Below are 24,446 nucleotides of genomic sequence, written 5' to 3'. Positions count from 1 at the left end.
AAAAATTTGACAGTAAAGTTCTGAACAACTGACAGGCCGATATCGTCCGGCGGACTGATAGTCAGTGGGCCCCTTTACATGTAGGGTAAATTTTTAAGCTCGTCAGACTTCTAAATATAGGTATTCTAGCTCGTTCTGTTGCCTCCAATCCAGATTTAAAATCCTGATACGATATATAAAATACTCAGGTTTTTATTCTCGTAAATCCTTTTAACAGAAACTACTATTTATTACGCCTGAAAGGTAAAAAGAACGTACGAGTATAATTCACAATATTGATCCAACGTTATGCCTCATGCATATAATATGAGACCCAAAATACGCGGGTACGAAACAATGGATATAAGTCCACCGCAAACCATATATTCGAGGTAAATTAACCTTAATCATATTAATATTGTCTTCGGTTACCGCGATAGTTACTCATGAAATAAAACTATGAAAACTGATTATATCGCGTATATTGATTTTGTAATTTTTCCTCAGTCACCCGTTGACCACGAACGCTGTAAAGAGTTCGAAACGTCGGGATGTATTATAAATTCAATATACGCGATATAATCCGTTTTCATAGTCTTAATCATATTGTTTACACGATTTTATATCATGCTGTGATATGAATAAGATATAATATTTATAATACGGGGAATGGCGAGAGAAGACGGGCCGAAATGTTGACATTTATAGCATTGATATATTTTTTCAATTTTCAAATAATTAATGTAATAAAGTATTATAAATGCTAGAAAACTGTGTATGTATACAAAACAAATCTATTTCTTGTTAAAATGCAGTTTAGTACTTGTTCTGAGTCTAAATATAAATATGTATGAGGGAAATCTCGATTTTTTTTTAACTTTTTTTTTTTCAAAATGGGTAGGTATGAATGACCCAAATGAGAAAATAATATCTTTGGGAAACGAATTGGTTAGGTTGATTGGTTGGTTATTTTAGGTAAATAGAAAATAATATGATTTGCGAGCCATAAACAGAAAGCTCTTTCTATTTGACATCGGTAGAAGGGTAGCATAAAAGAAAAAGTGTTAGGGCGTATTTCTTTTTCTTTATCATTAATTTAAGAGCCCAGCTCTTGTCGGAGGACCAATTTCCATGTATCTCTTTCTTGAGCCTTTCGTTTGACCGCCTGATACGACACGACGTTTATCTTTTCCTTAAGTTGGTTCATGTATGTTCTTCTTGGTCTCCCTCTCTTCCGCTTAGGGAGTATGCATGTATATTATTATGTATTTAAACATTTACCATATCATTCAGCTCCGTTGCATCCACGATCTAAAGCAACTGAAGATCAACCGAGTTGTTTTTGGGCGAGTGAGTTCGTGACATGAGTGCACATGGTTTTGATCGTTCTAATGTTGGACTTGGTTGGGGGAGACCGAGGTAAGTTGTGACAGAGGAGAGTTGTGACGACGTCGATTTATAGGAACTTATTAATTATTAGCAAGCTCGCAACAGCGCGCGTTTTTTGTCCAAGTCTCGAGCTAGAAACGCGCGCTGTTGCGGACTTGCTAATAGTTAATAATTAAGTTTCCAAAAATCGACGTTGTCAGAACTCTCCTCTGTCACTACTCACCTCGGTCTCCCCTACTAGGTAGTACTGTCACGGACCTTGTTTAGTCATTAAGAGGTAAATTAAAAATAATAATAAAGGACATCCTTACACAAATTGAGTAAGCTCAAGAAGGCTTGTTTTGTGTTTACTCACTGGCCAATTCGAGTTTTAGTTATGCGATCTGATTCCGATACGATACTGATCTATTAGTGTCAAAAGTGACATTAAATTGGTTGAAGAAATGGATTCAACGAACATTGGAAGTTAAATAAAAGATAGTAAAAAGGCAGCTTTATACAGTGAAAGTAAATACCTAAGTTCTGTATTTTCAAGTCTTCAGTGACCGCTTGCCTAGCAAGTTACTTACCAACTTACAAACTTAGCATCCGACTTAAGTTGGCCGTTTGACAACTTGATACTTAGCAGGTAAGTTGTTAGGTTGGTAATAACGTCACTAGTTTAGTTTGACATTTAGTGTTATCTGTGGCAACTCTCTTCCACCCAAGATGGCGTCGCTGTACAAGTGTCTGTGTGTAGACTTTGGACTACTTTATACGATATTGATTATATAAATAAATTGTGATTTTGATTTTTTTGATTTTGAATGATGTTCGAAATTTGAATCACGCGATTAATCACGGCAATAACTTCATGCGATAAATCGATATCGACGTTATTATTATGCAAAAATCTCACAAAGATTAATTTGCTGGAAATAATTTGCAGTTTTAGAAGGCATCATAGAGGGTTTATGATAAGTGGGTAGAAAAACAACTACGAGTAAATAGTTTCATAGGATTACACTTACCTGATGGCGCAACTCGTGCCGTCCTCATCGTCCTCTCTCTTTCTCCTCCGCCGCCGCATATACAAGTACGCGGCGAGTGCGAAAAGGACGGCTATAGCGCCGCAGCTCAGTATCACCACCAACACTACATCACGTTTCTTCATTGTGAACTGAAACAAAAAAAAATCGTTAAAGATGTCATTTTTGATAAACGCCTTTGTCGCTGACTGTACTTTTCTTTCACTAGAAAACTAATAAATTCTAACAAATCCAGACACAATAGGTTGCTTTGTTTTATCACTGCGTTTCTATGTGTTAACGGTATTTAAATAAAAGCCTAAAAAGTACTTTTTTTAAACATTTTAAAAATATGGAGTCAAAACTTAATTTTCACATTTTTATGAAAATGCTTTAAATTTCAAAAAAGTGTAGATTTTTAAATTTCAGCAGCCCGGAAGAACTACAAATTAGGTATGCCAACAATTTAACTTACGGCACACAATTTGGCTTACATCCAAAATTCTACACTAATCCTCAAAAGGACGTAACCGCCATGTTCTTTCAAACAACATACGCCTTTTTATAAAACAAAATAAACGTGCGCTTGCTGTGTTGCATACAAAGTTAGATACTGCGTCCGCTTGAACGCTTAACGTAATATAAATAAAGTTGAAATTATGTTAAACACTCGTTGCAACCTAAATTCACATGCAACTTTACATAATGCGAATGCGTTAGATCTTAAGCAGTTGGATTAAAGTTTAAATTGGATCAGCCGCGTGTGCTGCATACGATTAATGCATACGAAGGAATTCAATTTAGCGAAACAGTTGGTTTAGGCGCGAAACCGTTAATAATTAATGTTTGAGTTTATAGTATAGTTTACCTAGTTTGCCGAAAGATGGCGCTGTACCAACAATTCAATGCAATTTTTACATCGCGCTGAAGGTTTTTAGGGTTCCGCACCCAAAGGGTAAAAACGGGAACCCTATTACTAAGACTCCGCTGTCCGTCTGTCTGTCTGTCACCAGGCTGTATCTCAAGAACCGTGATAGCTAGACAGTTGAAATTTTTACAGATGATGTATTTCTGTTGCCGCTATAACAACAAATACTAAAAGTACAGAACCCTCGGTGCGCGAGTCCGACTCGCACTTAGCCGGTTTTTATATTTCACGTCGATGGCAAACAAGCATACGGCCTGTCTGATGGTAAGCGATCACTGTAGCTTATGAACGCCTGCAGCAGGGGTGTGTGTTCGTTGTAGACCCTTTAAAGACCTGGGCATGTTGCATAATAAACTACAACTAATATTACAAGCGGAACTCCTTTTCTAATTTAAATTATTAGAAAAGGAGTTCCGCTTGTAGTATTAGTAAAGTTGTAATTTATTATGCAATACGGCCAGTACATTCCTTTTCTGCAGTTGCCATCTGAACGTCACCTTAAGGTGGAGGTGGTTTTATTTTGTGGCAGTATTTGGGGCATTTTCTATGAAAAGGGACCTTATTGTCGATGGCTCTTACGCCGCACAGCGTCGCGCGGCATTGTGTTTATTTCGGAGCATCGTTTATAATGGCGTAAGCGCCATCGACAATAAGGTCCCTTTTTATAGAAAATACCACATTTGTTTTTCAACATGTTTTCCATAAAAACTTTGTTACTTGCCTTCTAGCTGGTGGGCAAGAATAACGAAGTTATCCCTGATAGACCCAATTATTTGCCGCCCCGGAAAAAAAGTTAAAGATTGTTTTATATAAGTACTTAAAAATTCTTGTACCTATACTTATAATTTTGCAACACAACAAAGGGCGTGTTATTAAATAAAGAAACCGGCCAAGTGCGAGTCGGACTCGCACACCGAGGGTTCCGTACTTTTTTAGTATTTGTTGTTATAGCGGCAACAGCAGTACATCATCTGTGAAAATTTCAACTGTCTAGCTATCACGGTTCATGAGATACAAGCCTGGTGACAGACAGACAGACGGACAGACGGACAGCGGAGTCTTAGTTATTACTAAGACCCTATTGGGTCCCGTTTTTACCCTTTGGGTACGGAACCCTAAAAACTGTATCAAAAGCATTTTAGTTAAAAAAAACAGGAAAACATCCTGAGAAAACCGGACTAATCAAACTTGTGGGTACGATTTTTTCATATAAGTACCTATTTTGTAAAAACAAAACTCGAATTATTCACGAAATTCAATCGAGATTCTTTAGTAAAGCTTTCCAATAATAAATGCAAGGCTAGGCGTTCTCGAGATGAGAATGCATCCGTACGGTAAGTAATGGAAATATGAGAGCATGAGGTTGAGTAAATTCCTAGCGTAGGTATTACTACTTATTGACCGAGCGTTAGCGAAGGTCTCCGTTTCAGCTTGGGCAAAAATGCTTTCGTATTTTCAAAAGCTTGTAACATTGTAAAACAAGCGGATGTTACTTTTACAGCGTTTGGTAGAAAGAGACTTCCACTTGTATTACAAGTTACAAGCTTCTGAGAAACGGGCCCCTGGGGCCCTTTCTAACAAAAGCTGTCAAAAAGTAACATCCGCTTGTATTACAAGTTACAAGTTTTTGAGAAACGGGCCCCTGATAGAGGAAGTCCTTTTCTAACCAAAGGTGTCAAAAAGTGACATCCGCTTGTATTACAAGTTACAAGCTTTTGAGAAACGGGGCCCAGGGCCGTGTTGCATAATAAACTACAACTAATATTACAAGCGAAACTCCTTTTTTGATAATTGGAATTAGAAAAGGAGTCCCGTTCCGTTCCTTCAGCGTGAAGAGGTCTCAGACCTTAGAGGATATAACCAAGTAGCCATTAACAGGCGTTCCCCTCTGTCGGACTCGGAAATAGGCGGCTAATGGTCATACACAATGAATGGACTGACGTTTATCTGACATGGCTATTTTTACGTTACGTATACATTTGACGTGCCCCTCCCCCGCAAAAATCGGCAGACTGTTTGTACAGAAAATTACAGACAATGCGTCTCCGTTTGGTTATATCCTCTCTCAGACAGACAGACAGAGTACTTTCGCAGTGATTATTAAGGAATGTTTAGGTATATAATCTGTTAAGGTTTTGTGTTGAGGCAAAGAGACGGAGGGGGAGACCAAGGAGAACATGCATAGATCAAGTAAAGGAAAAACTCAACGTCGTGTCGTATCAGGCTGTCAAGGAGAAGGCAGAGGACCGACACATATGGAAATCGCTCCACCGGCAAGAGTATAACTCTTAAATATATGATGATGAAGACCGGTCTGGCCTAGTGGGTAGTGACCCTGCCTGTGAAGCCGATGGTCCGAATCCCGGTAAGGGCATTTATTTGTGTGATTACTCACAACACAAGCCTTCTTGAGCTTACCGTGGGACTTAGCCAATTTGTGTATGAATGTCCGTATAATATTTATTTAATATTTATTATTTATTTATTTATGAAGGTTTTGTGTAACCCATGCGAAGCCGGGGCGGGTCGCTAGTAAATACGTACATAGTAGGAATAAATCTTGTAATAAACATCATTTTCTTCACATGTTGCAAACGCAATATTCATTTCATCTTAGCCTGCGTTATATTAAAACACGCAGCTGCCAACATCTGCCTTGGGCAAATTAATATCAAGATATGTGGTATTTTCTATAAAAAAGGTCCTTATTGTCGATGGCGCTTACGCTATTATAAACGATGCTCTGATATACATACAATGCCGCGCGACGCTGTGCGGCGTAAGCGCCATCGACAATAAGGTCCCTTTTCATAGAAAATACCACATATATAGGGTGAAAATGTTGGGTCGTGAAGTGAAAATATTGAAAAGCTTAATTCCCTCATCCCTGCATCCCTGGTGCGGCGGGTGCGCGGCAGTCCTAGCAGCATTCTGCGAATGATAGCGGCCAGGGTTGACTGTCCCTACTTGTCACACTGCGAGGGATTGCATTCTCCCGTTAGTGTTATTTTGTTTTCAATTCAAGTCTAGCTGTACCTACCTACTAACCCCTTAGTTTTGTAAGTGTTACTAAATGTGTCTTGGTTACATGAAATAAATGTATTGAATTAATTATTATCAAACTGATTATATCGCGGATAATGAAAATTAATATATAAAAGTTTTTTCATGTATTTATTGAGGTAACCAAAGACAATATAATAGTACATTACGATACAAGTGCGAAAAATAGGAAATTCGTAACGAGTGACGATAAATTAAAACACGACCGAAGGGATTAGCGTTATTTTAACAAAGTTAACAATATGTGGACCTAATGTTGTCTGCGTCTGTAATAAATAAATTCATTCATTCATATAACACGAGGGGTGTTATATGTTCACAATACGATATAAAAGACCGTAAACAGTGAACAAGTGTGCTGGCAAGCCTCCAGCGGCCATTACGCGCCTTTTCCGGTTCCTGTCGAGGCTAATTTGTACTAATGATGAACAAATTGGGTCACTCTTGTATGGAGAAAAAAAAGTATTAGTTATCCTTCGGGCACAGTTATAAAAAGTTGCGAAATAATGCCAATAAACAGTATTTCAAATCATTTTGTAATTGGAATTCATTTTCTGCGTCCGGATTTAAAGTTTTCATATTAACATTGTTACATTTTGTATGATCTGCGGAATATATCTATGTATTGTCTCTTTATTCAAACTTTAACTTTACTTTAAAAATAAAATAAAATCAAACAAACACAACAAAGCACAACATAAATATTTTCCTAGCGAAACGACACGACATTGCGCGAATGGCTTCGGCTATAGCGACAACGATAGGTTGGAGTGAGACACAGCGATCGGACCTTTCGTCCTACCTATGGTAGCCTTAGCCGAAGCCAGTCGTGCAATGTCGTGGCCAGCGCGTTAAGGTAACATTCGGATCTAGGCAGTCACCACCTGACAGTCCTGACAGTTGCTGCGAAAAAAAAAATGTATTAAAAAATAGAGTAAATCCCTCCAGTCCCTAAATATAGATTTTATTTATTTAAAAAAAAAAATATATCGTTGAATCAAAAAGATAGTAATTACAATAAAAATTTGTATGCAAATAATGATTATAGGGGTGTCGTTTTAAAAACTCAATGTTTTAAATTTCAACAAAACTGCACGAAATTGTTCGCATTCACTCTTTTATTTTTTAATTTCTTCTAAAACTCGCCGCAATACTTTGCAACGGTTTAATACTTTGCAACTTTTCAAAATGGCGGTTTTATTTCGTGAAAATAAAATGCGAAGTTGGAAGTGTTCCCCTGCTAAGACTTGCGTTATTCTCAGAGCGCAAAGGAATCCGGGGGACTAGCAAATATGGCAATCTAACTAGCGATGTGCCTACATCGACAAAAACCAAACGAAATGACATACCTCCACCTTAAACATGTATCGGTATGATAGATACTACAAAGAGTGCGGAATTTCCATGCATTATTTATGTTTTGATTGGCGTTTTCTTCCAACGATTTTCATCTTGGCTACGCCGCCAGTACAGATGGGAATTTTCACTTAAAAGTGTACCAACTTTTGAGTTATTTCTACTCAAAATCACGCGGACTAAGCGGACTATCAAAGTCAAGTCAAAGGTTGACTGGAAGAGATCCCTTATAGGGATAAGTCCGCCTTTGTACATTGTATATATTTTTGTTCTTTATTGTGTTTGTAATCTGTCTTATGTACAATAAAGTGTTTACATACATACATACATACTATCGATTTCAAAAGAAAAAAATTGGACAAGTGCGAGTCGGTCTCGCCCACCGAGGGTTCCTTCCTTTTTACTTTTTAGTATTTGTTGTTATAGCGGCAACAGAAATATTTGTAAAAATATCAACTGTCTAAGCTATCACGGTTCATTAGATACAGCCTGGTGACAGCCAGACGGACAGACGGACAGCGGAGGCTTAGTAATAGGGTTCCGTTTTTACCCTTCCGTTTTTACCCTTTGGGTACGGAACCCTAAAAATTGTGTCCCCAAAAAAAATTCAGTTTGTATCACATTTTCACATATTTTTTGTATGGACCGTTACAAAATCGATACCCAAAATTTGTATGAAAAATTGGAACACTTTTCCTATGTCTCATTCAATAGTAGGTACTCGTGATTCTGAGTCTGAATAACCCAAAAGTTGATAGTTTTACGAAAAACCGTAAATGGGACCATTTTGCTGAAAACTCCCAGATACGAGTAGTAAGGGCCTCGATATCTGTAACTAAATCGTGTATTATCTTATTTGATTTGATTTATTGATTAAAAATACATAAGCATTACAGATCACGTCCAAGTCGCTTACATACTAAGTTACAAAAAAACAAAAAAACAAAAAAAAAACAAAAAAAAAAAACTAGAATAAACATTCATCAGATACTATTAAAATACTTACATTTATAAAATCATTAGTCATTACAAATTTAATATCATTCAAATAAACAATATACAAATAGAAATTTAAACAATATGTCATAATTATGAATAATTAACAATAAATTTAATTTAAAACATAACTATTTAAAAACATTAGCTGTCGTCCAAAACCACCAACACTGTCCACAAACACGTCAATGTGGGGCCTGCATTGACATGGCATTGAGCAGCGAGACAGCCCTTGCGGTGGGCGCGTTTCCAGCGCGGCGAGTGCGCACCGTACCGGGCGCCTCGCCGGCAGCGCACTTAACCCCGCGGGAGACGGGCGTAGTTTTGGCACAAATATACCCAAGCTCTCCAGCACACAAGAGTTGTTCACCGTATTGTTGATGATACCATAATAGTGCAACAACAGCTGTTTGCGCCTTAGATCGAGTGTGTTGAGTCCTACCATGCCCAATACGAACGGAGAGGGATACAATTATGAAGATCAAGAGAATTTATGAAGATCAGCCCGATTCAAATTACTAGCTTTTTATGGTTATGAACTTGATATTACCGCCCGAAGATCGTCTTGGCATCACGTACGACCTTCCCTTCATTTCGTATGCACCAGGCAGCGTGTGCTATCCCTAAGGCATATATGATACTCTCCGCGCGAGTTCGGATTTATGCCTACGAATCTCGTCCCGCCGGCGGTACAAAAGTCAGTTGGTTGCCATACGCGCTCACGCACCGCGCGCTATGTCAACGATTATGCAAAATGAATGTTTTGTGTGAGCGTTTTTCGACTTAAAATACGTGAGTGACCCGTTATTAATATATTTAATATGTCTGTGCCTCCCGGATGTTTTGTTATCAAAATAAATGTCGTCGTTACGAACAAATAACATAAATTGTAGTGTGGATGGATGCAGAAATAACAACAAATATAAAATATAAAGGATACATTGGTAGTTTGACGCACGGCACTCGGTAGGCGATAATAACAGGACAGCTCTTACGTAATACTTATTCAAAAACCGAGATTTCTCCTTGTAGACACAATAACTTATTACGAGTTTTACTAAGCTACAGTACAATATTTTTGTTGACGATTCTTTATAACTTAATTTAATACTTTACTGACAAAAGTACAGTTGCCACCAGATATCGGAGCAGCCAAGGTATTAAAAAATGTGTACACTTTAACGTCTTGATAATAGTCTTTGTTCAGATATTGACACCGTGGCCGCTCCGATATATCTGATGGCGACTGTACCTTCATACGGACAAAGAATTAGAAAACCGGTCAAGTGCGAGTCGGACTCGCGCACCGAGGGTTCCGTACTTTTTAGTATTTGTTGTTATAGCGGCAACAGAAATACATCATTTGTGAAAAGTTCAACTGTCTAGCTATCATGGTTCATGAGATACAACCTGGTGACAGACAGACGGACAGACAGACGGACAGCGGAGTCTTAGTAATAGGGTCCCGTTTTTCCCCTTTGGGTACGGAACCCTAATTATTGTTACCTCGTACCTTGTCGCAGTGACAAAAATATGGGATCCGTAGCGGATTTTATATTGATTGTCACTATAACAAGGCGCCCGTTTCTCAAAAGCTTGTAGCTTGTAATACAAGTTGAAGTCCCTTTCTAACGAAAGCTGTAAAAAATGGACCACCGCTTGTATTACAAGTTACAAGCTTTTGAGAAGCTTGTAGCTTGTAATACAAGTGAAAGTCCCTTTCTAACGAAAGCTGTCAAAAAGTGACTACCGCTTGTATTACAAGTTACAAGCTATTGAGAAACGGGCCCAAGGTAGTACAGAAATCAAATTCCTTAACCGTACATTAATTCTACTTGTCTATCTGAAGGCTTATTGTTAGAAGAGTATACTCATATTTATAAGTACTAGGAACTATGTATGCATGTCTGTATGTGTGTGTCATGTGTGCATCGAAACTAATGAGCCACCAGAGGAACATTACAAGAGGCTTATTCTCAATGCAATAAAAGGTTATGAATTTGATGATTTGAATAGATAAAATCAGTGTCATTTTTTCAACCAGAAAACCACTATTTCTTTTGAAACTGACAGATGTAATGACCTGTTATTTTTATTTATTTTATTTTATTCGGGATGCTATAAGTTATAACAATCAGATGTCTAATTTATAATAATAAGAAAAGAGAGTCAAGTTCATTTATTGACCTTTAAAACATCATTACGCATGACCGGCTCACGCTTGGCCGTTTTTATAAACAGACCGGCCCCTTGTTTACAAACGAGTGATTAATTACCCTGATCGCTCATAAACGATTACCTATACAAACATTAGAAAATAACATCGAGTACATTGATTATCCTATGATTGATATCCTATCATTATTGTTTTAATATTTCAAGTCATCATCTTCCTCGCGTTGTCCCGGCATTTTTGCCATGGCTCATGGGAGCCTGGAGTCCGCTTGGCAACTAATCCCAAGAATTGACGTAGGCACTAGTTTTTACGAAAGCGACTGCCATCTGACCTTACAACCCAGAGGGGAAACTAGGCCTTGTTGAGATTAGTCCGGTTTCCTCACGATGTTTTCCTTCACCGAAAAGCGACTGGTAAATATAAAATGATATTTCGTACATAAGTTCCGAAAAATTCATTGGTACGAGCCGGGGTTTGAACCTCCGGATTGCAAGTCGCACGTTCTTACCGCTAGGCCACCAGCGCTTATCGTTTTAATATTTCAAGTATTTAATTTAAATAAGTAAATGTATAAATGTAACTCCGATTGTCCTACCTACCTAGGTAGGTATGGCTCATGTTTTTCTTTGTTTTTCTTTGATCTTCTTTTTATCTCTGTTGTTTTAGTGTGTATGTTAACATTATGTACTTAATAATGAACCTCCAGGTCTGTTTCTAAAGGGGCCCACTAACTATCAGTCCGCCGGACGATATCGGCCTGTCAGTTAGAACAAAAATTTGACAGTTCCGAACAACTGACAGGCCGATATCGTCCGGCGGACTGATAGTCAGTGGGCCCCTTTAAGTATTTTAAGTACATTTGTATTTCAAATCCATTTGTATATGTGACTGTTTGTGTTCTAAAAACAAAAAATTGTATTTGGATGAAACAACTTTTTCTTGCCCCTCGAAGCACCACTTTGTTTATAAAGATATAAGTTGCTACGTTACCAATCATTTATTAGGGTTCCGTACCCAAAGGTTTAAAACGGAACCCTATTACCATAAAGTAACTTATACTAGAGCGGTACTGTCATAGTAAATTTTGTAACCCCAGTAAATTCACTGCCATCTGTCGACACACTTAAAAACTAAAAATAAATATTTATAAAAATACGATAAAATGTATTTAAATATAGATAAATGTTTTTTTTTATTTGCATTAATTATTTTTATTATTTTGACCCATGTTCTTTCACTGATATGCGTTAAAATTGTTAAATAACAAACGAAACCGTCAACGCCATCTATACGACAGTTGGCCAAAGCTAGTAGCGCCCTCTGAACGAGAATCAAATTTTCTTGATTTTCGAGGCACGTTTTTTCCTTAGACTGTATCCATCTATTACGGAGTTATATCTATCTTTGCTATTACTAAGACTCCGCCACAGATTATATAATACTATACTAGACTCCGCTGTTCGTCTGGCCGTCTGTCTGTCTGTCACCAAGCTGTATCTCATGAACCGTGATAGACAGTTGAAATTTTCATAGATGAATGACTTGCCGCTACAACAACAAATACTAAAAAGTACGGAACCCTCGGTAGGCGAGTCCGAGTCGGAGACGAGGAGATAAGAGTTAAAGTTAAGAGAGAAATTTAACAAGTGGGAGTCCGTCGGTCACGGTCCGGCTCTCACTTGTCCAATTACTTATTTTCTCTTATTTGACAGTTTAATATAAATATTCTAGGATGAACTAGCGTTACCTAGTTTGCGTTTGTAACAGCGCCATCTTTCATGAAATTTGGACATCAAATTAAACATTTAAGTTGCAAATATTGCAATCAACCTCCCCACAACACCTGAGGGCCTACCGCGAACCACGTTCGACGTTGTTGCCTCTCTGTCGCACTTGTAAATTCGTATGTAAGTGTGACAGGGAGGCAACACGTCGAACGTGGTTCGCGGTAGGCCCTCTGATCTCTGATTTTACCCGATGCTGCAACAATCATCTGGCATCGTGGCCAATGTTGACGATATAAAGCTATATAAACTAATTACAGACATATATAAGTAGTATCAAAGATAGATATAACTCCGTAATAGATGGATACAGTGTAAGGAAAAAACGTGCCTGGCAACGCCATTGTGAATATTTCATACATTTTCTAATTAATTTTAAGTTTATTTTTATTATCTCATACACACCACTCGAACGCACCTATTATATATTTATACCTGGCAACATATTTTCCTATTCCCCCACTCCCCTCATTCAACCGCCAGTGCCACCTAAACCTATCACCGCGCGCGAGCTCAAAAATTAGCTCATCTAAATAAACTCAAAATCATGTGAAAAAGTACTCCATGGACATCAGTGCCGCCCTGTGAATTGTGAACTGAATAAAGTTTGATTGTGCCGAAAGAAGAAACTCAAAACTGGAGTCGGCAGGTTATCAAGTGTCGAAGGTTGGTTTTCCCGTCCTCTCCAAGTGTTGGTCCTTCGAGCCGGATCCTTCCTATATCAATATATCATTATTTCATACATATTTACAGTAATCACACACTCAAAAGTATAATTTATACGTATATTTGTTAAAAACGCACAACGTGCCGTCATACTTTAATTGGTTCACATCACGCTTATTTCATCTCATTTCGCAACTAATTATTAATAAATACCAGTTATTTTACTCATTCTATAAGATTAAAAGCATATTTTTGGTAGATCGCGCATATTTCGTAAAATCAATTGTAAAAATTTGTTCGCCGCTCGCGCGATTTAACTACCTACCAACCCGCCATATTTGTAGTTAAACTCGCCCGCAAAATTCGTCAACCTCGTCGCTTTGATTTTGTTTTACTTATATAACAAAACTCTCATTTTATAACTTTACGCAAATTACGCATACTTACCTTATTATTAACTGACTCATTACAAAATGAAAGACGACGAAGAAGTGATGATTACCTTTTTAGAACATAAAAAACAATTTCTGTTTCAAATAATTCAAGAAGTTTATAATTTAAGCTTGAGGGTTTCCGATGATGTCACTCGCACGCAGTTTTTAGCGAGGACTCAATCCGCTGATAAAACGCGTTCAGATTATATTGAAACCGTAGATAAACTTATAATTGAACAACTCAAAGTAAATCCTGAGGCTCAGCCGAGTTATAGTATTTTAAATACATTCGATGAGTTATATTGTTACGTTAAACAAAAAGAAACTATTTTGAAGCAAGAGCTTGAGGACCAAAAGAAAAATAATAATTTTAATACGAAGTTACCCCCTCTTCAACTCATAGGTTTTGATGGTACTCCTACTAAATGGCCAGTATTTTATGAAAATTTCCGCAGTGTCATACACACTAATACTCGCCTAACAAATGCTGAAAAGGTCCAGTACCTAATAGGCTGTCTCTCCGGCAAAGCACTCAATGTTTGTTCCGGAATAACCGCTACCTCTGAAAACTATGACATCATATGGCAAGCTCTTCTAGCAAAATACCAAGATACTAGGGTACAGGCTTCTGTCTATCTAGATCAAATGTTACAACAAAAGACTGGGCAGTCAGTCGATAATATACTTGATAACTTTTGTTCCGCTGAAGCGGCATTACAGCGCTTGAAAATTGATAACTTATCAGATTTCATCCTAACTCATATTGCCTTAAGTAAGTTGGACAAATCTATGATTGACCTGTTCGAACAAGCTCATAGACATATTGACATTCCTAAATTTAGTGATTTAAAGAAATTTCTAACCGAACAGAGTAAACTCCAAGTACTCCACGCACCGTCTCGCTCTCACACGCAAATTTATAATAATAATTCTCGCACTCAATCATTCAGTACTAACAAACCCGCAACGCAAACTAATAAAATAAAAACATTCTGTACTCAAGTTACAAATCCGCAACCTCAAACTTACAGCAAGTTTAACAACTCTGACATTCTCAGTCTCACTCAATCTCGCTCATGCAAAGTGTGTAAATCTCAACTCTCTCACCCGCTATTTAAATGTGAATATTTCTTACAACAAAATACTCAAACGCGCAACGACATAGTTCGTCAACACACATTTTGCATAAACTGTTTAGGTTTTCATCATATTAGTACATGTAAATCAACAAATAGGTGTTCGATTTGCAATAAGAAACATCATTCTTTGTTACATTACGAGACCCAGTCGAATACAACGCATTCCTTGCAATCAGCTGATTCAAATATAAACAATAATAACAACTCGGCTGGCACGAGCGCTGCTCCAGCACCGCGTCCAAGCAGTAGTAGCACATCGAATCTTCCGTCTCTGTCCCACCCGCCGCGTCAGCCGCGCTCGCCTACGGCGACTGCAGCCCGCACGAACGGCGGCCAGACAAACGATAACCTCGCGCTTTCTGTTACAATTCCCGCTCGAAATTTAAATAGTGACACTTTAGTTTTATGCCCGACTGCGTCTGTTAACGTTTATAGTAATAATCAAACGCATCGCCTCCGTGTATTCTTGGATACGGGAGCGGCTACTAATTTCATAACAAAGGCTTGCTGTGAACGCTTAAATTTAAAAGTTACTCCCGCACCCGCTATTATTAATGGCATAGGAAAAATACAAGACCGCGCGTTTGGAATAACGCAACTTACAATACACTCTCGATTCGACTCACGCTGTTCCTATACCGTTTGTTGCCGCGTTATGAATGAAATTACGGACATTTTACCTAGCGCCGAGCTAGAAATCACGCAATTAGACCATCTTCAAGGTTTGCCGATGGCCGATGATGAATATTACTTACCGGGTGAGATAGATTGTTTGATAGGTAATGAATTATTCCCCACGTTACTCGGACCAGGTAAGGTGACCTCGCCGACTTCCTCGGTTGTAGGTATCGAAACTACTCTCGGATATATCGCCGGAGGAAGGGCGCATTGTTTTCCTCATTCGCTCGAAAATAAAACTCGCTCTTTAAACGCTCACAATTTGGAAAAGACTTTCTTTTGCCAAACTGAAGATTTTGCTCTCGATCAATTAACGCAACGCTTTTGGGAAATCGAAAATGTCCCAGAAAAAACCCATTTTAGTCCAGATGACGAAGCATGTGAAAAACATTTTCAGTCAACTTATACGCGCGAGGACGACGGTACCTATACCGTTGCTCTTCCGTTCAAACACTCACCTGCCGAATTAGGATCATCTTATTCTGCAGCGAAGCACCGCTTATTAAATTTAGAAAAGAAACTCGACTCAACTGGATTACGATCCGATTATAACGCAACTATTCAAACTTACATAGATCAAGGTTATTTAATAAAGGTTCCGAATAATTTTCAAAACACTGATTCTTATTACATACCGCATAGGGCCGTTTATCGTCCCGACAAAGAAACTTCAAAGACGCGTATCGTACTGAACGCTGGTTGTAAAACCACCTCAGGAAAATCCCTTAATGATTTACTTTACGTAGGTCCAGTTCTACAGAATAATATTTTCGAATTGCTTTTAAATCTCCGCATGTTTTCAATTGCAATTTCCGCAGATATCGAAAAAATGTATTTTCAAGTGAAACTTTCTCCTGATCATCACTCATTCCAAAGAATTTTATTTAGGTTTGACACTAATTCACCGATCGAAATATATCAATTTAATCGAGTCTGTTTCGGTGTTTCTAGTTCACCCTATTTAGCTTTGCGCGTCGTGCGACAACTTGCCGCAGATAGCCGTGATTCATTCCCGCTCGCCGCTTATGAAGCCGAAAACCATATGTACGTTGACGATTACGTTAGTTCAGTTGATAACGTGGATACGGCAGAAAAAATATATAAAGAGATGACCGCTATGTTCAAATCGGGAGGTTTCAACTTAGTTAAATGGATTTCAAATGATACTCAACTCATGTCGCGCGTCCCATCCGCTCAGAAAAGCCCTCTTGCAGTCAAATTTGATGATGATCCCAATGCTGATACTAAAATCGTAGGTATGCAATGGCAGCCTACGGATGATCAATTTCACTTTAAAACAAACATAGATTTTCCAGAAACTTGTACTAAACGCTCGATTCTGTCTGTCACCGCGCGCTTGTTCGACCCGCTAGGTCTAATTAGCCCGGTTGTAGCTTACATGAAATTACTCATTCAAGAATGTTTTAAACTTCAACTCGATTGGGATGATGAGGTGCCTGACTTCATTGTCTCCAAATGGAAACAATTCCACCAGGAACTTCCGCATTTATCAGAAATTAAAATACCGCGCCATATTGGCATCACGTCCAAAAATAGAATAACTTTAATCGGATTCGCCGACGCTAGCCAGCAGTGCTATGGTGCTGCGATCTATGTACGCGTAGACTCAGATGGAAACTCAACCGCAAATTCAGTAGAATTACTCACCGCTAAATCAAAAGTTTCCAACTCTAATAAAACCCTCGCTCGCTTAGAGCTCTGCGCTGCCGTGTTACTCGCAAAATTAATAAATTCCGTTCGCGATGTCCTAAGTAAACGATGCACTATAAATAAAATATACGCTTTTTCAGACGCCACTGTAACACTCACATGGATTCATTCGCCCGCTTATAAATTTCAAGCATTTGTAGCTAATCGTATCGCTCAAATAAATGAATACTTACCCGCTTCCCACTGGTTCCACGTTCGTGGCGTAGAGAACCCTGCAGATATTGTATCGCGACCTGTAACGCCAATAGGATTAATAAATAACTCCCTCTGGTTCCACGGCCCGCAATGGTTATCCGCTCCGATTAATACCTGGCCTGTAAAGGAATTTAAAATAAATCATAATAAACAAGATGATTTACAAGAAATTAAAGTTACTTCGCTTCCCGCGCAAACTGTATTACCTACGGTCGAACCTACGCACCCAATTCATGACCTCGCTGTAAGATGTTCGACGTGGATTAAACTCATTCGCTCACTCGTATACGCATTTCGATTTTCAAAATTACTTCACTCTCAAGGTTCCATAACTCCAAATGACTTAGAATATGCAGAATACCGCGTGCTACGCTACGAGCAAGCAACACATTTCTCTCGCGAGCTTAATGCTATTCAAAATAACAAACTAATTCCTAGTAAATCAGTTTTAAAACTGCATCCATTTATTGACGACCAGGGTCTCCTAAGAGTAGGAGGTAGACTAACTCATTCTCAATTAGGTTTCGATCAAAAACATCAAATACTATTGTCTGCAAAAAGTAGAATAGTATCGCTTTTAGTAGATTATTATCACTCGTCGAACCTGCACACTGGTCCCGCCTTAGTACTAGCATTAATTAGACAAAAATATTGGATTTTATCTGCTCGAAATTTAATTCGCCAAAGAGTACACAAATGCAACTCCTGTTTCAAACTCAAATCATTATCTACTCAGCCACCGATGGGTGACCTCCCCGCTATACGCGTCTCTCAAGTCAAGGCATTCGTACACACAGCTGTCGATTACGGCGGACCATTCTATATTACTCATATACGCCGCCGCGGAGTTAAAAGCCATAAGGCTTATATCTGTCTGTTTGTTTGCTTAACAACAAAAGCCATTCATTTAGAATTGGTCTCCGATCTAAGCACGGACTTATTTCTTGCCGCTTTCAAACGTTTCATTTCACGCAGAGGTCCTGTTTCAATTTTATATAGTGACGGAGGTACAAATTTCATTGGTGCGAAAAACAAATTAAACGAAATTTACCCGCTAATACAGTCCACTGATTATAACAACTATTTGAGTAATTACCTTGCTCAACACAAGATTCAATTTAAACACAGTCCACCTTATGGACCGCATTTTAACGGATTGAGTGAAACTAATATCAAGTCAGTCAAAACTCACTTATACAAATCTATAGGGAATCAAATTTTAACATATGAAGAATTTAATTCTATTTTGGTTCAAATTGAGGGGCTTCTTAACGGTCGTCCAATTTGCGTCCTATCATCGGATCCTTCCGATCCGACCGCGTTATCTCCAAGTCATTTCTTAAATATTACTCCACTTAAATTTTTACCCGCTGAGAAAATTGACAGTAATATTTCAAATAATATGTTAACTCGCTATCAGCTCCTAAATAAAATTGTTCAAAGTTATTGGAACCGTTTCAGCACGGAATATCTCACTTCTCTTCAACAACGCGATAAATGGAATTCACCTTCCAAACCTGTGAGTGTGGGAACAGTTGTTGTCATTAAAGATGATCACTCTCATCCTATGTTCTGGCCTCTCGCTGTTGTCTCAGAGGTTTTCCCAGGAAAAGATAATGTAATTCGCGTCGCAAAAGTAACTACTTCTTCAGGAACTTATGTCCGTCCTGTAACTCGGCTCTGCCCGCTACCTACGCAATAGTTAAGTTTAGTATAGTACAAGCTTAGTTTAAAAAGGAAAATAATCCTTAGTATTAGTACCTAGATTAATTTTTTACTCTTAACGCAATGTAGAGGAAACCTCTAGGCGCCCCGAAGTTGGCAACGCCATTGTGAATATTTCATACATTTTCTAATTAATTTTAAGTTTATTTTTATTATCTCATACACACCACTCGAACGCACCTATTATATATTTATACCTGGCAACATATTTTCCTATTCCCCCACTCCCCTCATTCAACCGCCAGTGCCACCTAAACCTATCACCGCGCGCGAGCTCAAAAATTAGCTCATCTAAATAAACTCAAAATCATGTGAAAAAGTACTCCATGGACATCAGTGCCGCCCTGTGAATTGTGAACTGAATAAAGTTTGATTGTGCCGAAAGAAGAAACTCAAAACTGGAGTCGGCAGGTTATCAAGTGTCGAAGGTTGGTTTTCCCGTCCTCTCCAGTGCCTCGAAAATCAAGAAAGTTTGATTCTCGTTCAGAGGGCGCTACTAGTTTTGGCCTACAGTCGTATAGATGGCGTTGACGGTTTCGTTTGTTATTTAACAATTTTAACGCATATCAGTGAAAGAACATGGGTCAAAATCATAAAAATAATTAATGCAAATAAAAAAAAAAACATTTATCTATATTTAAATACATTCTATCGTATTTTTATAAATCTTCATTTTTAGTTTTAAAGTGTGTCGACAGATGGCAGTGAATTTACTGGGGTTACAAAATTTACTATGACAGTACCGCTCGTAAGTACAAAGTGTCAGAGCAAACTAGCTACTCGTTTTAAAATGAGAAACGTAACTACGTTTGTATGGAGATCTGAGCTTGCCGGGGACCCTTCAATCCTGATTAGCGTTGAAAAAACCGGGAAAATTTCAAGTTTTTTTCGAAAAAAACAATGTATTTTTCAATATACTTAATTAGGAATTTAAACAAGTAGGTTAAGGTTGCATGTCTAATGTGTTTGTTTATGGCATTGACACTGTCATCACTCATCAGTGGCATTGTGTGTGACATATTTAATTTTTCTGAATAGAACTGGAAAAAGACCGAAAAAAACGAAATTTTGTAAAATTCCCGAAAAAAACATTTGATTTTTTTCGGAATTTTCATCCCTAATCCTGATACGGCACACTAAAACATCACATTTTGTTATTGTAAGAAATCCGTCCACTACGTTACAACCTTGATTGTAAACACACAAATTGGCAATACCCCGCCCTTTACCCTTAATCACAAAACATCCTATCTCCCTACCAAACACTTTGCAGATATGGCCTTTTTAAACACGAAAACCTTAATTTCTAAAACGGCGTATCTCATTAGAGGCTACTTGGCGGTTACGCCATTTCTTAAATGAGGCGCAAAGAAAAGGTGCGACTGACTGCGTCATGCCGCAGCGGAGCATCGACCCGAGACAGTTGGAATGAGCGAGTGTACTTGTACGAGTTACTGGAATGAGCAAGTAAGAAACATTATACCTACCACCTACCATAACCAAATAAAATATACTAGTCTGTGAACTCAGCTGTAAACGGGCCCAGGGGGCCCGAGCAATTTTGAATTTTATATATGTCATAAATATATATCAAAGTTGATCGAGCCTCTCGGGCTTTTTCATAGATGAGAGATCTCGCTAACCGATTATAAAATATTTTTGTCGTCCATAATTTCCTTTTTGGTACAAGAATTTATCGCTGAGAGAAAAGGTAACCCCCCCCCCCTCCCACCTTAGCATAGAAGTTTGTACGCAAAGGTAATAAGTATAGCTAACTAGATAAAGCTGTATTCGGGCAATGGAAAATCACATATGTCGCTTATTCCAAAAACAATTTCAATATTACTGTTCGTCTGTCCGTCAGTCTGTCACCAGGCTGTATCTCATGAACCGTGATAGCTAGACACTTGAAATTTTCACAGATGATGTATTTCTGTTGCCGCTATAGTTAGTTAGTTAGTTTTGCTGGGCATTTTCCGCAACTCGACAACCAATGTGCCTATTTTGCGTGAAACGAGGTAGCGCTACTCCAACCACCCCAGCTCCTCCACGAAGCCTAGCAAGGTCTTCAGGTTGCTAGTTGCTTCCTTTAGTGTGCATGGATTCCCTAGGTATTTGCTCCTATATACTTCTACCTGTTTACAGTCTAGGAGAATATGTTTTGTTGTTTCTTCTTCTACCATGCACTCTCTGCACATGGGGCTGTCCGTTTTACCCATAATATGTAGGTGTTTGTTGCCGCTATAACAACAAATACTAAAAAGTACGGAACCCTCGGTGGGCGAGCCCGACTCTCACTTGGCCGGTTTTTTATGCATTATCTTGTCACGTGGTGCAATGGTTATGATCACCTGTATCATCCTTAAAACCCGGCTTTAATGGTATATAAAATAAACAAACAATCATTTTTCTTATGGCAGATATAAGTCCTTTTCACGATGGGTCATCTACTTAGCATTTTAATACATATAAAAGTGGAACGGAGTATAACATTTATTTCTAGCAAACTATGCTACCGTTGTCGTCTGGCTGACGGGACAGAATAACAAGAAAAAAAAGTTCATTAATCCACAAAGTGTTAATTAATATATGATTCATTAAGTTATTATTTTTGTAACAAAACTTTACTAAAGATAAATCTGTAATCATCTGAAAACTCAATCAAAACCCAACTAAATCCAATCCCACTCGTACTTGCTAAAGTAATTCCACTAAACTACTGGCAAGCGAGTGAACTAGCTCCTTCAAGCGCAGCAGCATAGCTACACAGATAATAAAAATATAACAACTCAGGCGGTATTTTCACAAAAGCAGATGGCCCTTGGATCTGTTTATCTTCTGTGCGGTTTTTTGGTTTTTACTGCAATTTTACTAAAATCACCCTGTTGTTTTTAAGTTTTTTTGTTGTTTTTACATACAAAACTTCTAGTATAACAATTTTTAGCAACGATAACTACTGCCAGACAGATATTATTATGTAAGGGTAAATATTTCTTTCTGACAAATTTCATGTAATTTAAGCATATTATTTTAAAATGAGTTACTTATATATTGTTTGGGAGCGGCTTTTTGGCGAAAGACTAGTGTGTCTTAATAATATACAAGTATTATTGTGTTTCTAATTTTACAGTACATAGGGCACTACTTTACCGGACTAGTGCGATAATTAACACATTACGACATTACGTAACTATGTCGAAAATTCAAAGGGCCATATGTAACTGTAAACGGTTGTACGATACATGTGCGAATAGGTAATTCGCAACTCGTGTCGATTTAAAACATTCCTTTATCACTCTTTCCGAATTTCCTATTTTCCTCACTTGTATCGTAATGTACTATTAAAGTTCTACCTATACCGGATTAGGCTGTCTGTGAGCATAGAGTAACTTATACTAGAGCGGTACTGTCATAGTAAATTTTGTAACCCCAGTAAATTCACTGCCATCTGTCGACACACTTTAAAACTAAAAATAAATATTTATAAAAATACGATAAAATGTATTTAAATATGGATAAATGATTTTTTTTATTTGCATTAATTATTTTTATGATTTTGACCCATGTTCTTTCACTGATATGCGTTAAAATTGTTAAATAACAAACGAAACCGTCAACGCCATCTATATGACAGTAAGCCAAAGCTAGTAGCGCCCTCTGAACGAGAATCAAATTTTCTTGATTTTCGAGGCACGTTTTTTCCTTAGACTGTATCCATCTATTACGGAGTTATATCTATCTTTGCTGTGAGTATCTCAGCATTAGAACAGTATTACTTTATTACCTAAATAGGCCTATAGATGTCGCCTGTCAATCGCAGACGGTCATCAAATATTTGTGGAAATGCCTCCATTTCCTGATATGACATGTCAGTGGAAATATTTTCGTCTTTTCGTGACATAAATAACCAATTTTAGCCGGCTGGGCATCGTTGATTTGAACTGTAGTCGGTGTGGTTGGCAATGCGTTTTTATACTCTATATCTTTAGGTATTAAAAAAACCGGCCAAGTGCGAGTCGGACTCGCGCACCGAGGGTTCCGTACTTTTTAGTATTTGTTGTTATAGCGGCAACAGAAATACATCATCTGTGAAAATTTCAACTGTCTAGCTATCACGGTTCATGAGATACAGCCTGGCGACAGACAGACGGACAGACGGACAGCGGAGTCTTAGTAATAGGGTCCCGTTTTTAACCTTTGGGTACGGAACTCTAATAAAAGTAAACAAAATCTACCCTCAAATGGCTCCTTAAGCCAGTTGAGGGTAGTTGTAAACATTACATGATCAAATAATGTAGGTTGAAGCCAGGCCGTTCACTGACAGATCCAAGCGGTTTTGTATTTGGTTGATTAACCAATAAATGTTGTAACTACCCGAAAATGGACCCGGACCCTGGACCCGGGTATGTCCTTAAACTACGTCCAAAAGAGAGGTATGGGCACTGTGAATGACATCTCGCTTTGTGTGGTAGGGCACAGGACAGCGGATGTCATTCCAGATCTAGAGCAGAGCCCAACTGGGGAGGTACCTCCACCTTACAGAAAACCGCAGCCAAATAACACTAGACCCTACTAATAGTGTTGTGTTCCTGCCGGTGAGTAAGGTTGCCAGAGCTCGAGGGAGAGGAGTGTTAGGGTCGGCAACGCGCATGTAACTCCTCTGGAGTTGCAGGCGTACATAGGCTACGGAGACTGCTTAACATCAGGCGGGCCGTATGCTTGTTTGCCACCGACGTAGTATTAAAAAAATGTACAGATTGTATGTTTACTTTTATTTAAATACCTAAAGATATAGGTTTAAAAATTACAATTATGAATAGGTATCTATTTCATCACATTTGCTCTAAAAAGATCTTATTTCATGAAGGTTGAGGTTCCCGCGGGAGATATGGATTTTGAAAAAAACCTAGAACCCTCGGGAGTTATAGCTTTTATTTAAATTATGCCACAAATTTATACGAATCAAGTAGGTATAAATGAGTTTTACTTTTATGTTTTTTTTATGTTTATTTAATTTGATAAATTTAATAACCGTTTAAAATATTTTTACACAATTTTCAATCCTGGCTGAATTCGGATGGGTCTGTGCCTTCGATGCCTAACCTGTCAAAAAGTTACAATACGGCGGACAATTGTTTGAAATATGACCGTATTTAAGAATAATTTCGCTTAAAATTTAGTTTTTCTTCGCAAGTGTGAT

At 38.2% G+C, this 24,446-nt stretch overlaps 1 protein-coding gene across 1 annotated transcript in view; it reads right to left on the bottom strand.

Moving 5' to 3' along the window:
• LOC134753523 (synaptotagmin-7) overlaps positions 1 to 24,446 on the bottom strand; it is a 643,705-nt gene that overhangs the window by 434,557 nt on the left and 184,702 nt on the right. Inside the window, exon 2 of the mRNA XM_063689422.1 lies at positions 2,379 to 2,527. Coding sequence (XP_063545492.1) covers positions 2,379 to 2,521 — 143 coding nt within the window. The 5' untranslated portion in view covers positions 2,522 to 2,527. The remainder of the gene's footprint in view (positions 1 to 2,378; positions 2,528 to 24,446) is intronic.

The sequence above is a fragment of the Cydia strobilella genome, chromosome 27, assembly GCF_947568885.1.
Source record: "Cydia strobilella chromosome 27, ilCydStro3.1, whole genome shotgun sequence".
Taxonomy (NCBI): domain Eukaryota; kingdom Metazoa; phylum Arthropoda; class Insecta; order Lepidoptera; family Tortricidae; genus Cydia; species Cydia strobilella.
The sequence above is the reverse complement of the archived record's forward strand: the minus strand, read 5'-3'. Positions and strand labels throughout refer to the sequence as shown.